The sequence below is a fragment of the Aquarana catesbeiana genome, unplaced genomic scaffold, assembly GCF_042186555.1.
Source record: "Aquarana catesbeiana isolate 2022-GZ unplaced genomic scaffold, ASM4218655v1 unanchor240, whole genome shotgun sequence".
In the NCBI taxonomy this organism is placed as follows: Eukaryota; Metazoa; Chordata; class Amphibia; order Anura; family Ranidae; genus Aquarana; species Aquarana catesbeiana.
The window spans coordinates 584,436-601,091 of record NW_027362669.1 but is presented as its reverse complement, the minus strand read 5'-3'; the positions used below and the strand labels follow the sequence as shown (position 1 = coordinate 601,091).

Below are 16,656 nucleotides of genomic sequence, written 5' to 3'. Positions count from 1 at the left end.
GGCGGAACTGCACGGAAATTGAGACCTTTGACAACCAAGCAACCATCTTAACTGAGAGGTTTATTGAGAAGGGATACGATCAAATTGAACTATCAAGAGCACTGGAAAGAGTAAGGGATAGAGATAGGTCACTGTTATTAGGTACAGGTCAATGTCAGGAAGCTAAGGGTGATTTCAGTTTACCTTTCATCACCACATTCTCTACTCAACATCGCCAGATTAAGGACCTCATAAAGAAGCACTGGCATATCTTGACAACGGACTCTGTTTTGGGCTCAATTTTACCCATAAATCCCCGCATTGTATTTAAGGGTGCATCTACATTGGGGAACAGAATTGCCCCAACTGTGCAAGATCCACCTGCTATTAATAGATCCTTCTTTCATGACCTCACAGGGTACTATAAATGCAGGAACTGCCAGGTTTGTTCCCTCAACAGCTGTAGGGGTAGAAAAATCTGTCAATTCATGTCCACCAGTACTTCACGGACCTATCAGGTTAAACCTTTTATAACCTGCACCACTGAGGGGGTCATTTATCTTATACAATGCCCCTGCGGATTACAATATGTGGGCAGGACCAAGAGGGCCCTCAAGGTCAGATTGGCCGAGCATGTTGGGAATATCCGCAGGGGTTTTGATAAGCACCCCGTATGGAGGCATTTTGATGAAGTACATGCCAGGGACCCCTCCAACACTTTGTATGTTGGGATTGACAAGTATAGACCTCATTGGAGGGGGGGGGTTCGCTTGTAAGGGAAATCTCTAAATGTGAAATGTCCTGGATCTACAGATTAAAGACTTACGCCCCTTTTGGATTAAACGTAGATACAGATGTTAATGCGTTCATTAATAATTCGTAATGCATTTATATATCTGTGTCTATGGTTTTAGGGTGCACGCTATATGCACATAGCCATTTGCTGTATATTTTTTTGTATGGCATTGGCAGCTCTGACTAGTTTTTTTATATCAGTTTTTAATTTCTATTAGGTCAGGTTGTGTTTATAGATTTATTGATTAATATAGTTTGTTCTATTTTATTTAATGTCATACATTGTGATTCACACAATATCTGATTGATGTTCCTTAAACTGAATACGGACATACTGGCAATGTAGTCCCTAACACAGGCATCCGTAGCATTTTTTTACACATCCACTAGATGGCGGTATTCCATATTAGTGAGATTGTTGGTTGGAGACTACAACCAACGTATTACCACACTTCCGTTTTTTAGAACTTAGAAGTTGTAGTTGGTGATGAATTTAAATTTTTTTGGGCAACTGGATAGAGGTTCCTTTGGGGACCCCTTTCTCCACGGCTCCAATCCACCGACCACAAGTCAATTCTGCCTCATTGCAATTTTTGATTGTTTTTTTAATAAATCAAAAAAATGATGCTTGTCACCCAATGGGTGTGTAGGACTCCACCACAAGGTGGCGCTGCTGTACCCATTTGGGAGAGGCAGATTAGAGACCACAATCTATTGATTTTGGTATTTCCGGTCTCCTAAATTTAGGTTTAGATGTCAAGTTCCTTTTTATTTATCAAACAGATATTGTGGGTCCCCACGTTTGTATCGGGCCAAACCATTCAACTTAGAGTTCCTGTTACCAGCTAAAGATTGAATATTGTTAAGATGGGTTAGAATGGTTTGCCCTTTTAGTTCATTTTATATTTGATAATGTGTTTTTATCTATTGGGTATGTTATGCATTTGCAGAGTGTTTATGTCCAGATCGGCTGTTTGTATGCACAGGCATTGTATGAATATGCATTGGCCCACATAGACTGCCCTGATTATGTAGCCTCTGTTGATCGCTCGCGCTGTGGAACGCATCGGGACACCAGAAGTGTTTGCGGTGGTTTGGGTCGCCCATAGTATGTAGCGATCCACAACGAGGCTTGGTTTAGGTCTGGGATTATTTAAGGGAGGTGACGCAGCGCGCCGCCTGTGCCCCTGGAAGACGTGAGGATGTCACGAAACGCGTAGGGCGGAGCCAGACGACGCGCTGACGTCACCCCCAAGCGAATTGTACTCCAGCAGGACGGGTTTGTCCGAGCTCCGGTGGCCACGGAGCCGGACTTAAGGCTGTTTATTTCATCACGCTTTGTAAGTGTGCATTTTGTTATTCGTTTTATTTAAATAAATCTATCAGTTTTACACTATGTGAGCTCCCTCTGTGTTTTATGGGATCCCTGCCATGGGTTCGTTGCTGTGACTGATGTTGAGAGGACCTCTGGTGGATATCGTTGGCAGTTCCTAACTCTGGCCTGTAAAGATTTCTGCTTGCTGTGATCCTCTGTAGTGGGGGGTCATGGCCATCTGGTAAGGAGCTACCCCTTCTATTTTCTGGTGGTGGACCCTCCCTTGTTGTCACGGATTAATACCAATCATCACTTGGACTTTTGTTGGGTTTTGTTGGGGTTTTGGACTCACTAAGATATCATTTTTGATGGTTTCACTTGATGGGATTTTTTCACATTCAATGTTTGCACAATATTTTTTGGTTTATTTACAGTCATGATTCAATTATTTTCACTGTAGACATTGTATTGAGGTACACAGGTATTAGCGCAACCCCTTATTTTTTTCTATCTCGGAAATGACAATGGATGCACAAATAGGATCAGTAGTTAGCGGATCTCACCATCTCCTCCGCTTGCTACGCAGACTCATTCCCTTCATCCCAGAAGAGGACAAAGCGGCAGTAGTTGGAACAATCATCAATTCCCGACTCACATACGCAAACTCGCTCTACATAGGATTAGCTCAATATCAGCTTGCGCGCCTACAGGCCATACAAAACGCGGCGGCAAGACTGCTAACAGGAAAAAAACCCTGGGAGTCCATCTCTCCATCCCTGAGGAGCCTACATTGGCTAACCGTAAAGAATTGGATCACATTTAAGACCCTCTGCCTCACCCACAAATGCATACAAGGTAACGCTCCTCAATACCTCAGAGAGAAAATAAAACACTACACACCCAATCGCAATCTACGATCATCTAACCAAAACCTCCTCCTTATTCCCAAATACCGCTACAAAGCAAGGGGAGAACGAAGATTCGCAGTCCAGGGACCTCAGCCCAATTAAAGTTAGCCCAATTTTTTTGTATAATGTGAAAGATAATATTATGCCGAGTAAATAGAAACCCAACATGTCACGCTTTGAAATTGCGCACACTCATGGAATGGCGCCAAACTTCGGTACTTAAAAATCTCCATAGGCGACGCTTTAAAATTTTTTACAGGTTACATGTTTAGAGTTACAGAGGAGGTCTAGTGCTAGAATTGTTGCGCTCGCTCAAACGCATGCGGTGATACCTCACATGTGTGGTTTGAACGGCGTTTACATATGTGGGCGGGACTTACATGTATGTTCGCTTCTGAGCGTGAGCTACCGGAGACAGGGGTGTTTTAAAAAAAAATATTTTTTTTTATTTTACTTTATTTTTTTTATTTTTACACTTTTTTTTTACATTAAATTTTTTTTTGATCACTTTTATTCCTATTACAAGGAATTTAAACATCCCTTGTAATAGGAATCTATTATGACAGGTCCTCTTTATGGAGAGGTTAATAAGACCCCACATCTCTCCTCCAGGCTGTAAAGCATAAGACCGGAACAAAAAATTCACCGATCTCATACTGACAGCCGCGATCGCGGCTTTGTTTACATGCGGGGTCCGGGTGTGACATCATAATGTCGTGCCTGGGCCTCCGGCGGTCATAGAGATGACTGGTGACCACCTGGTCACCGGAAATCTCTATGGTCATCATCCGGCGGGGTCCGATTCTTTCTCTGGGCTCCCAATGGCACAGGAGAGCCCGGAGAAGCACCGGATGGTGGCGGGAGGGACGTCCCCTCCCCTCGCCTATAAGAATAATTAAGCGGCGGAACTGCCGCTATGATGGTTCTTATCGTGCACAGAATCGGCGCCTGTAGCTGCGGGCATCATTCAGATATCTCCGCACAAAGTCAAGGACGTCATATGACGGCGTGCGATATTGAAGTGGATATATAAAGCACAATACTGGTAAACTTTTACTTTATATAATAGTAATGCCTTCTATCACCTCCAGTCTATCAGCCTCCACCTTCTCTGGGGTCAGATGCTGATCTTCCCTGCACAGAGACCTTAAAGTCATTGTAAATATTGGATTTATTTTTTAAACAAACTTGTCATACTTACCTCTCGGGATGCACAGGCATTTCAGCGGCCGAAAAAAAACTGACAAAAATTGTGTTTTCAGCACATTGCCGAAAGGAAAATATTGCCGATAATGGAGCGGAAAATGGAGCCACCCATTGCGGGGGTGTCATTCTGGCGTGCCCCAGTCCTCCCCTCCCTCTTCTCCTCCCTCTTATCCTCCCTCCCACAGAGCGGCGATCTCCGTGTGTCACGGAGCTGAATTGCCCGGGTCTTAGTAACAATGTCCCGCCTCCTGTGATAGACGGCACACTGATCCAATGGTGGGACATTGAATCTATGATGTGATCACAGGAGGCGGGACATTGTCACTGCGACCCGGGCAATTCAAATACAGCTCTGTGACAAAGGATAAAGGAGATGGTTAGAGACTGGGGACATGATACAAGAGATATCAGAGACTGAAAACATGATACAAGATATGGTTAGAGACTGGGGACATGATACAATAGATGGTTAGAGACTGGGGACATGATAAAGGAGATGGTTAGAGACTGAAGACATGATACAAGAGATATCAGAGACTGAAGACATGATACAAGAGATGGTTAGAGACTGGGGACATGATACATGAGATGGTTAGAGACTGGGGACATGATACATGAGATGATTAGAGACTGGGGACATGATACAGGAGATGGTTGGAGACTGGGGACATGATACAAGAGATGGTTAGAGAATGGGGACATGATACAGGAGATGGTTAGAGACTGAGGACATGATACAAGAGATGGTTAGAGACTAGGGACATGATACATGAGATGGTTAGAGACTGGGGACATAATACAGGAGATGGTTGGAGACTGGGGACATGATACAAGAGATGGTTAGAGACTGGGGACATGATAAAGGAGATGGTTAGAGACTGAAGACATGATACAAGAGATGGTTAGAGACTGGGGACATGACACATGAGATGGTTAGAGACTGGGGACATGATACAGGAGATGGTTAGAGACTGGGACATGATACAAGAGATGTCAGAGACTGAGGACATGATACAGGAGACGGTTAGAGACTGGGGACATGATTCAAGAGATGGTTAGAGACTGGGGACATGATACAGGAGATGGTTAGAGACTTGTATCATGTCCCCAGTCTCTAACCATCTCTTGTATCATGTCCCCAATCTCTAACCATCTCCTGTATCATGTCCCCAGTCTCTAACCATCTCCTGTATCATGTCCCCAGTCTCTAACCATCTCTTGTATCGTTCCTAGTCTCTAACCATCTCTTGTTTCATGTCCTCAGTCTCTGACAACTCTTGTATCATGAGTAACTATGAGTAAGCTATGAGTAAGCACTTGGTGTAAGTGTGAAACGCGTCAGATATTTTTGTACCGCCCCACAGTCGTGTTTTGTGTACCCCATGATCCTGCATTTTGAATACAATAAGATGAATTTATCCATTCCGGTGTGCGACTGTCCAGGTCTTCTTGTTCTCATCTCGTGTCATGTCCCCAGTCTCTAACCATCTCCTGTATCATGTCCCCAGTCTCTAACCATCTCTTGTATCATGTCCCCAGTCTCTAACCATCTCTTGTATCATGTCCCCAGTCTCTAACCATCTCTTGTATCATGTCTTCAGTCTCTGATATCTCTTGTATCATGTCTTCAGTCTCTAACCATCTCCTTTATCATGTCCCCAGTCTCTAACCATCTCCTGTATCATGTCCCCAGTCTCTAACCATCTCTTGTATCATGTCTTCAGTCTCTAACCATCTCCTGTATCATGTCCCCAGTCTCTAACCATCTCCTGTATCATGTCCCTAGTCTCTAACCATCTCTTCTATCATGTCCCCAGTCTATCACATCTCTTGTATCATGTCCTCAGTCTCGAACTATGTTATCATATCATGTCTCCAGCCTCTATACTATACTTTGCAGCTTCCTATAGGGGAACTCTATACCATACTTTGTGGCTTCCTATAGGAGCCAGAAGACCCGGGGGTTCCAAAAGAGGAGAATCAGGGCTGCTCTTTGCAAAACCATTACACGGAGGAGGTAAGTAGGGGTGCACTGAATGGAAATTTTGGTGCCAAAGATGAAGAATGCACAAGGCCGAAAACAAATACCAAAAATGACAGATTTAATAAAATATTTATTTATATTTTTATATACAACCACAATTTATATATAACCATATCTTGTATCATGTCCCCAGTCTCTATCTCTTGTATCATGTCCCCAGTCTATAACCATCTCTTGTATTATGTCTGCAGTCTCTGATCATCTCTTGTATCATGCCTGCAGTCTCTAACCATCTCTTGTATCATGCCTGCAGTCTCTAACCATCTCCTGTATCATGTCCCCAGTCTCTAACCATCTCCTGTATCATGTCCCCAGTCTCTAACCATCTCCTGTATCATGTCCCCAGCCTCTAACCATCTCCTGTATCATGTCCCCAGTCTCTAACCATCTCATGAATCATGTCCCCAGTCACTAACCATCTCCTGTATCATGTCCCCAGTCTCTAACCATCTCTTGTATCATGTTCCCAATCTCTAATCATCTCCTGTATCATGTCCCCAGTCTCTAACCATCTCTTGTATCATGCCTGCAGTCTCTAATCATCTCCTGTATCATGTCCCCAGTCTCTAACCATCTCTTGTATCATGCCTGCAGTCTCTAACCATCTCCTGTATCATGTCCCCAGTCTCTAATCATCTCCTGTATCATGTCCCCAGTCTCTAACCATCTCCTGTATCATGTCCCCAGGCTCTAACCATCTCCTGTATCATGTCCCCAGTCTCTAACCATCTCCTGTATCATTTCCCCAGTCACTAACCATCTCCTGTATCATGTCCCCAGTCACTAACCATCTCCTGTATCATGTTCCCAATCTCTAACCATCTCCTGTATCATGTTCCCAATCTCTAACCATCTCCTGTATCATGTCCTCAGTCTCTAACCATCTCCTGTATCATGTCCCCAGTCTCTAACCATCTCCTGTATCATGTCCCCAGTCTCTAACCATCTCCTGTATCATGTCCTCAGTCTCTAACCATCTCATGTATCATGTCCCCAGTCTCTAACCATCTCCTGTATCATGTCCCCAGTCTCTAACCATCTCCTGTATCATGTCCCCAGTCTCTAACCATCTCCTGTATCATTTCCCCAGTCACTAACCATCTCCTGTATCATGTCCCCAGTCACTAACCATCTCCTGTATCATGTTCCCAATCTCTAACCATCTCCTGTATCATGTTCCCAATCTCTAACCATCTCCTGTATCATGTCCTCAGTCTCTAACCATCTCCTGTATCATGTCCCCAGTCTCTAACCATCTCCTGTATCATGTCCCCAGTCTCTAACCATCTCCTGTATCATGTCCCCAGTCTCTAACCATCTCCTGTATCATGTCCCCAGTCTCTAACCATCTCATGTATCATGTCCCCAGTCTCTAACCATCTCCTGTATCATGTCCCCAGTCTCTAACCATCTCTTGTATCATGTCCGCAGTCTCTAACCATCTCCTGTATCATGTCCCCAGTCACTAACCATCTCTTGTATCATGTCTTCAGTCTTCCTATACTTTGTACCTTCCTATAGTGGAACTCCATATAGGAAGGTACAGGAACTCCTATAGCAAAATATAAAGTATAGTATAGAGTTCTCCTATAGGAAGCCACAAAGTATAGTAAAGAGTTCCCCTATAGGAAGCCACAAAGTATAGTATAGAGTCCCCCTATAGGAAGCCACAAAGAATAGTATGAAGAGTTCCCCTATCGGAAGCCACAAAGTATAGTAAAGAGTTCCCCTATAGGAAGCCACAAAGTATAGTATAGAGTCCCCCTATAGGAAGCCACAAAGAATAGTATGAAGAGTTCCCCTATCGGAAGCCACAAAGTATAGTATAGAGTCCCCCTATAGGAAGCCACAAAGTATAGTATAGAGTCCCCTATAGGAAGCCACAAAGTATAGTATAGAGTTCCCCTATAGGAAGCCACAAAGTATAGTATAGAGTCCCCCTATAGGAAGCCATAAAGTATAGTATAGAGTCCCCTATAGGAAGCCACAAAGTATAGTATAGAGTTCCCCTATAGGAAGCCACAAAGTATAGTATAGAGTTCCCCTATAGGAAGCCACAAAGTATAGTATAGAGTTCCCCTATAGGAAGCCACAAAGTATAGTATAGAGTTCCCCTATAGGAGGCCACAAAGTATAGTATAGAGTTCCCCTATAGGAAGGTACAAAGTATAGTATAGAGTTCCCCTATAGGAAGATACAAAAAACTTCTGCCTTTAGAATCACTTGCTTCCTTCTCTTGTCCTATGAGGCATTGCTCCTCACACATTCAAGTTCTCAGGCAATTATTGACATGTATGGATGTTGTACTGAGCTGTATTTTCTGATAGGTAAAGAAATAATGCATTCTGTATGCAGGCCAATTAATCGACTGACCAACTAATTGTTTATGGCAATATTTGACAACTATTTTCATAATCAATTATGACGATTAGTTGTTTCAGTCCTACATCTCTGATCTCCTACCAGTTCATTTCTTTATTCATAGACCTTAGTCAGAGAGTGAGGAAACAACAAGAACTGTCTTTTATAGGAGTGACAGTGATGAGGGGATTATAGGACGAGTGTCCCCACCCCCTCTATCACTCATTGCCATCTTCCCAACACAAGAAGTCCTGCACTTCCTTATTTAGTCCATGATTTAGTCATGAATAACAGCGGGGCTGAGCCCCACCAGAGGTCAGAGAGTGAGGATGGGGGGAGAACAACCAAGATGAAGACTGGACTGATCCTGAAGACCACCATCATTGGGTTATTGACTCCTCCCTCATTATCACTTTCTGTTTAAGGTTCCAAAGTTTGAGGATGTTATCACATTATTATCAACATGTAAAAGTCTGTGCTCCAATCAAATCATCAGATATAAAATGTCCAGCTGGTAGGAAAAAGGTGTAAAAAAAAGGGAATACATATTATGTGTATATATAGCAGTGGGTAGAGGGGAGAGAGCAGAAGTCAGGACTATGTAATGTACAACATATTGTATAAGATACAACAGATAGGACTATATAGTATCAGAATGATGTAATGTACAACATAGAGTATATAGTGCAGGGGTCAGGACTATGTAATGTACAACATAGAGTATATAGTGCAGGGGTCAGGACTATGTAATGTACAACATAGAGTATATAGTGCAGGGGTCAGGAGTATATAATGTACAACATAGAGTATATAGTGTTGGGGTCAGGAATATGTAATGTACAATATAAAGTATACAGTGTAAGGGTCAGAACTCATAATATTGGTATTCAGTAATCAGTGGAAGATTAAATGTTTACATGAGACAAGTTGCAGAGGTCCCACACCGCTGCCTCCCATCTCCTGAGACTGCACTCAGTGACTTGGGTCTGAGACTATACAGACATATCCCTCCACCCGGCACAGCCAGCAGATAACAGAGCAAGTAATCCTGGGAGAATTGTTCTGTCAGAGATCATGCTTATTTCTGAGCATGAGGTAGAAGATCCAAAGCCCATGCCCAAGGTACCTAGGTAGAGCAACATCTATGGTGAAAATCAACCTTTTGCTGCCAGCTGAACCCCAGAATGTCCATAAATCCAGTCTAGATCCATAAATTGTGTCTGCAGCACAGAGAAGGAAGATTATCACCCAGTCCTTGTCCTACTCTGGACCAATCAGTGAGCAGTATGGGTGGAGGAATGTATTTAGTGTTAATGACCCACCTGTACTGATCTCTGTAGGAGTGTCCTCCTCTATAAATGTCCCCGTTATTCCATCCTCCTCCATAGACTGCTGATCATCCCTCACATACCTCTCTTCTTCTTCTGATTTAACCTCAAATTCTATATCAATTGGATCTCCACTCTAAATCAAGAAAATGAAAGAGAATATCATCTGTAAGATATAAGATTTATTATTGTGACATCAGATAAAAAATCCACAGATGATCTCTAGGAGTCAATGTTCTAGATGCTCCAATCCCACCAACCTTGTAATAGTGAGGGATGGTGTGATCTTCCTGTGTGGAATCCCGGGAATACAGAGGACGGAGAAATCTCTCTGGTGAGTTCCTGGTATTTGATGGCTCCATCATATGCTTGTGTCCTGAAAACTCCTCCATCACTCCATACTCCTCATCCTCCTCTTTATACTCTTCTTTAACATCAATATTATCATCCCCGAGGTTTCCACTCTGAATATATAATAAAACATTCATTGTAACAATCATGTTGTGTATAAATCAGAACTACCAATAATTGTCAATCATCTACCTGATGATGGTGAGGGATGGTGTGACCTTCCTGTGTGGAATCCCGGGAATACAGAGGACGGGGACATCTCTCTGGTGGGTTCCCATTACTGGATCCATCTGTAGGAAACACACACACTGACTGAATACATTGTTTCTATGTGTTTATCAGATGATGGGGGATCTAGGTGGAGCCTCTGTACTGCTCTCTCCTTTACAATAAAGTCTCCTCTTACTCGGTGATGTGAGGGGCGGCTGATTGTCCATCATGACGTCCTTGTAGAGATCCTTGTGTCCTTCTAAATACTCCCACTCCTCCATGGAGAAATAGACAGTGACATCCTGACACCTTATAGGAACCTGACACACACAATGATACAGTCACCATCCAGACACATCCTTTGTCTGTTACTGGATAATGTCCCAGAATTCCCAGAATCCTCCTCACCTCTCCTCCATGATCTCTCTCGTGACTTCTAGAATCTTCTTTGTATTTCTCTATTCTATCAGGGAGGGAGGTGGAGGCAATGTGATGGTCATATGATCTCCAGACTTCACAGGAGGAAAACTCTAGATTTAGAAATCAAATCAAATCACACATTAAAATCAAATGATTCTCAAAAGAATCCTCCTCACCTCTCCGGTCAGGTCTGTGTTTTATTAATAGAGATAAGAGTGATGTCATGTGATCTCCCAGAATCCTCCTCACCTCTCCGGTCAGGTCTGTGTTTTATTAATAGAGATAAGAGTGATGTCATGTGACCTCCCAGAATCCTCCTCACCTCTCTGGTCAGGTCTGTATATTATTAATAGAGATAAGAGTGATGTCATGTGATCTCCCAGAATCCTCCTCACCTCTCCGGTCAGGTCTGTGTTTTATTAATAGAGATAAGAGTGATGTCATGTGACCTCCCAGAATCCTCCTCACCTCTCCGGTCAGGTCTGTGTTTTATTAATAGAGATAAGAGTGATGTCATGTGACCTCCCAGAATCCTCCTCACCTCTCTGGTCAGGTCTGTGTATTATTAATAGAGATAAGAGTGATGTCATGTGACCTCCCAGAATCCTCCTCACCTCTCCGGTCAGGTCTGTGTTTTATTAATAGAGATAAGAGTGATGTCATGTGACCTCCCAGAATCCTCCTCACCTCTCCGGTCAGGTCTGTGTTTTATTAATAGAGATAAGAGTGATGTCATGTGACCTCCCAGAATCCTCCTCACCTCTCCGGTCAGGTCTGTGTTTTATTAATAGAGATAGGAGTGATGTCATGTGACAGGTCCCCACACTCCGTAGGGTAAAGCCTGACATACAGAATGCAATTCTTGCTTTATTACATACAGAGGACAAACAGTCCTACAATGCTTTATGAAGATAACAAGGGTCAACCCACATCTTAAAAGCCTCAGAAAAAAGAGAAAATAACGAGATGGAAATAAATATTACGGCGCAGGCATATAAAAATGTCATTTAAAATCCTACAAGGCTATTTAAAGCACCTGAACATAATAAGCAAATATGGGTGATTTGGTCACAGCACATGGCCTTACTGTGCTTAAGCCCACCACTGTGTAGAAGTACCCCATTTTCAGTGGGTCCTATACAAACCATAGAATGAAAGATCCCACTTCTCAACCATGGGAGAAATACACTCCTTTTTATGGTAAAACTAAAAGGGATTCCTCCTAGAACTCAGGTGGACACTGATGAGAAGTACTGGTGGGGGATGATGGGGTGCTCTATCCCAAGGGGTCTGGTCAGGACCCAAATAAGAGACAAATAAAGACTTGGGGGGCACACCCTAACTATGCATCACATTAAGGGTGGTGCTGCTATAAGACCATACAAACAGAACAAACTATTACAGGGCACACATACAAAAATGTCATTTAAAATCCTACAAGGCTATTTAAACACCTGAACATAATAAGCAAATATGGGGATTTGAGCCAGATGGATGGACATTGGGAGAAGGGGCTGTGAGGTCAGTGTGATGTCATAGAACATATAGACTCTGGATGGAGGGACATTGGGAGGAGGGGCTGTGAGGTCAGTGTGATGTCATAGGACATATAGACTCTGGATGGAGGGACATTGGGAGGAGGAGCTGTGAGGTCAGTGTGATGTCATAGGACATATAGACTCTGGATGGAGAGACATTGGGAGGAGGAGCTGTGAGGTCAGTGTGATGTCATAGGACATAAAGACTCTGGATGGATGGATGGACGTTGGGAGGAGGAGCTGTGAGGTCAGTGTGATGTCATAGGACATATAGACTCTGGATGGAGGGACATTGGGAGGAGGAGCTGTGAGATCAGTGTGATGTCATAGGACATATAGACTCTGGATAGAGGGACATTGGGAGGAGGAGCTGTGAGGTCAGTGTGATGTCATAGGACATATAGACTCTGGATGGAGGGACATTGGGAGGAGGAGATTTGAGGAGTCGTCTATATGAGGCTCCTGTGCAAACCAAATCATTGTTCCTGGGTGTGTCCTTCCTCTCCTAAACTGAGGAGTGAACTTTGACCTTTACCATACAGAAATCTGTCAGGAATCTGTGAAAGTAAGCTCTCATGTGATCAGGTGACGTGCGGAGGAACGGAGTGTAAATAGCAGACAATTTTCTCCAGAGCTCCTAATGGTGGGGATGGATTTTGCTGAGTGCTGGTGCCAAGTTTCCACCCCCCAGGATCACTGCAGGTGTGGAGAAAAGCTGTGTAAGAGGATATGGAGGAGAGATGAGGAGGAGATCCAGGAATCAGGATAAAGGTCAGGACAAGCAACAGACGAGCGCATCCAAGAGATGAAGCCGGGGTCACTACACAGAAAATCAATCCAAGGAAACAACAGGCAGGACGAGGAATAGCAAGAAGGAGCTCAGAGACAAATTGCTCAGCCAATGGGAGATTATCTCAGCATGACTTACATAATGAAGGAGATGAGGGGGAGGGGAGGAAGTCAGTGGGGCTTGATAAATTTGCTTTGAATCTAGGAGCCAGCTAAAAAAGTTAGGATAGTTTTTAAGAGAAGTGTGGGTTATCGGCGCCTGGGGCAGGGCAAGTAATTTGTGAGGTGCAGAACACTTGGGGTGCAAGGTGCAGGAGAAGGGTGCAGGATGGGATGAGCCGAACACCCCCCTGTTCAGTTCGCACCAGAACATGCGAACAGGAAAAAAGTTTGTTCGAACACGTGAACACCGTTAAAGTCTATGGGACACGAACAAGAATAATCAAAAGTGCTAATTTTAAAGGCTAATATGCAAGTTATTGTCATAAAAAGTGTTTGGGGACCCGGGTCCTGCCCCAGGGGACATGGATCAATGCAAAAAAAAGTTTTAAAAACGGCCGTTTTTTCAGGAGCAGTGATTTTAATAATGCTTAAAGTCAAACAATAAAAGTGTAATATCCCTTTAAATTTCGTACCTGGGGGGTGTCTATAGTATGCCTGTAAAGGGGCGCATGTTTCCCGTGTTTAGAACAGTCTGACAGCAAAATGACATTTCGAAGGAAAAATTCCATTTAAAACTACCCGCGGCTATTGCATTGCCGACAATACACATAGAAGTTCATTGATAAAAACGGCATGGGAATTCCCCACAGGGAAACCCCGAACCAAAAAAAAAATGACGTGGGAGTCCCCCTAAATTCCATACCAGGCCCTTCAGGTCTGGTATGGATATTAAGGAGAACCCCGTGCCAAAAAAAAAAAAAAAAAAACTCGGCGTGGGGTCCCCCCAAAAATCCATACCAGACCCTTATCCGAGCACGCAACCTGGCAGGCCGCAGGAAAAGAGGGGGGGCGAGAGTGTGGCCCCCCCTCCTGAACCGTACCAGGCCACATGCCCTCAACATTGAGAGGGTGCTTTGGGGTAGCCCCCAAAACACCTTGTCCCCATGTTGATGAGGACAAGGGCCTCATCCCCACAACCCTGGCCGGTGGTTGTGGGGGTCTGCAGGCGGGGGGCTCATCGGAATCTGGAAGCCCCCTTTAACAAGGGGACCCCCAGATCCCGCCCCCCCCCTGTGTGAAATGGTAAGGGGGTACTTACCCCTACCATTTCACTAAAAAACTGTCAAAAATGTTAAAAATGACAAGAGACAGTTTTTGACAATTCCTTTATTTAAATGCTTCTTCTTTCTTCTATCTTCCTTCATCTTCTGGTTCTTCTGGCTCTTCTGGTTCTTCCTCCGGCGTTCTCGCCCAGCATCTCCTCCGCGGCGTCTTCTATCTTCTTCTCCTCGGGCCGCTCCGCACCCATGGCATGGGGGGAGGCTCCCGCTCTTCTCTTCTTCTTTTCTTCTCTTCTTCTCTTCTTCATTTTCTTCTCCGGGCCGCTCTGCACCCATGCTGGCATGGAGGGAGGCTCCTGCTGTGTGACGGCGCTCCTCATCTAACAGTTCTTAAATAACGGGGGGCAGGGCCACCCGGTGACCCCGCCCTCCTCTGACGCACGGGACATGACGGGACTTCCCTGTGGCATTCCCCGTGACGTCACCGGGAAGTCCCGTCAAGTCACGGTGCGTCAGAGGGGGCGGGGTCACCGGGTGGCCCCGCCCCCCGTTATTTAAGAACCGTCAGATGAGGAGACGCCGTCACACAGCGGGAGCCTCCCTCCATGCCAGCATGGATGCGGAGCGGCCCGGAGAAGAAAATGAAGAAGAGAAGAAAAGAAGAAGAGAAGAAGAGAAGAGCGGGAGCCTCCTCCCATGCCATGGGTGCAGAGCGGCCCGAGGAGAAGAAGATAGAAGACGCCGCGGAGGAGATGCTGGACGAGAACGCCGGAGGAAGAACCAGAAGAGCCAGAAGAACCAGAAGATGAAAGAAGATAGAAGAAAGAAGAAGCATTTAAATAAAGGAATTGTCGAAAACTGTCTCTTGTCATTTTTAACATTTTTGACAGTTTTTTAGTGAAATGGTAGGGGTAAGTACCCCCTTACCATTTCACACAGGGGGGGGCAGGATCTGGGGGTCCCCTTGTTCCAGATTCTGATAAGCCCCCCGCCCGCAGACCCCCACAACCACCGGCCAGGGTTGTGGGGATGAGGCCCTTGTCCTCATCAACATGGGGACAAGGTGTTTTGGGGGGCTACCCCAAAGCACCCTCCCAATGTTGAGTGAATGTGGCCTGGTACGGTTCAGGAGGGGGGGGCCGCACTCTCACCCCCCCTCTTTTCCTGCTGCCTGCCAGGTTGCGTGCTCGGATAAGGGTCTGGTATGGATTTTTGGGGGGACCCCACGCCGTTTTTTTTTTTTTTTGGCGCGGGGTTCCCCTTAAAATCCATAAATTTAGGGGGACTCCCACGTCATTTTTTTTTTTTTAATTTTGGTTCGGGGTTCCCCTTTGGGGAATTCCCATGCCGTTTTTATCAATGAACTTCTATGTGTATTGTCGGCAATGCAATAGCCGCGGGTATTTAAATGGGTTTTTCCTTCAAAATGTCATTTTGCTGTCAGACTGTTCTAAACACAGGAAACATGCGCCCCTTTACAGGCATACTATAGACACCCCCCAGCTACGAAATTTTAAGGGATATTACACTTTTATTGTTTGACTTTAAGCATTATTAAAATCACTGCTCCTGAAAAAACGGCCGTTTTTAAAACTTTTTTTTGCATTGATCCATGTCCCCTGGGGCAGGACCCGGGTCCCCAAACACTTTTTATGACAATAACTTGCATATTAGCCTTTAAAATTAGCACTTTTGATTTCTCCCATAGACTTTTAAAGGGTGTTCCGCGGCATTCAAATTTGCCACGAACACCCCAAATTGTTCGCTGTTCGGCAAACTTGCGAACAGCCAATGTTCGAGTCGAACATGAGTTCGACTCGAACTCGAAGCTCATCCCTATGCAGGACATGTTGTGCTGTGTGCAGAATGCAGGACATGGGGTGTAGGGTGCAGAACGCAGGACATGGGGTGTAGGGTGAAGAATGCAGGACATGGGGTGTAGGATGCAGGATATGGGGTGTAGGGTGCAGAATGCAGGACATGGGGTGCAGCGTGCAGAATGCAGGACATGGGGTGCAGGGTGCAGAATGCAGGACATGGGGTGTAGGGTGCAGAATGCAGGACATGGGGTGTAGGGTGCAGAATGCAGGACATGGGGTGTAGGGTGAAGAATGCAGGATGTGGGGTGTAGGGTGCAGAATGCAGGACATGGGGTGCAGCGTGCAGAATGCAGGACATGGGGTGCAGGG

At 44.9% G+C, this 16,656-nt stretch overlaps 1 protein-coding gene across 3 annotated transcripts in view; it reads right to left on the bottom strand.

Annotated features, from left to right (window-relative positions):
- Positions 1-16,656, bottom strand: part of LOC141122091 (uncharacterized) — a 531,020-nt gene that overhangs the window by 23,811 nt on the left and 490,553 nt on the right. For 2 of the 3 annotated variants that reach the window (XM_073611895.1, XM_073611896.1), the window contains one exon: positions 9,931-10,072. In XM_073611895.1, coding sequence (XP_073467996.1) covers positions 9,931-10,072 — 142 coding nt within the window. Of the gene's footprint in view, positions 1-9,930; positions 10,073-10,196; positions 10,401-10,479; positions 10,578-10,693; positions 10,818-10,905; positions 11,028-16,656 lie in introns of all 3 variants that reach the window. The other variant, XM_073611898.1, reaches the window with a different exon arrangement.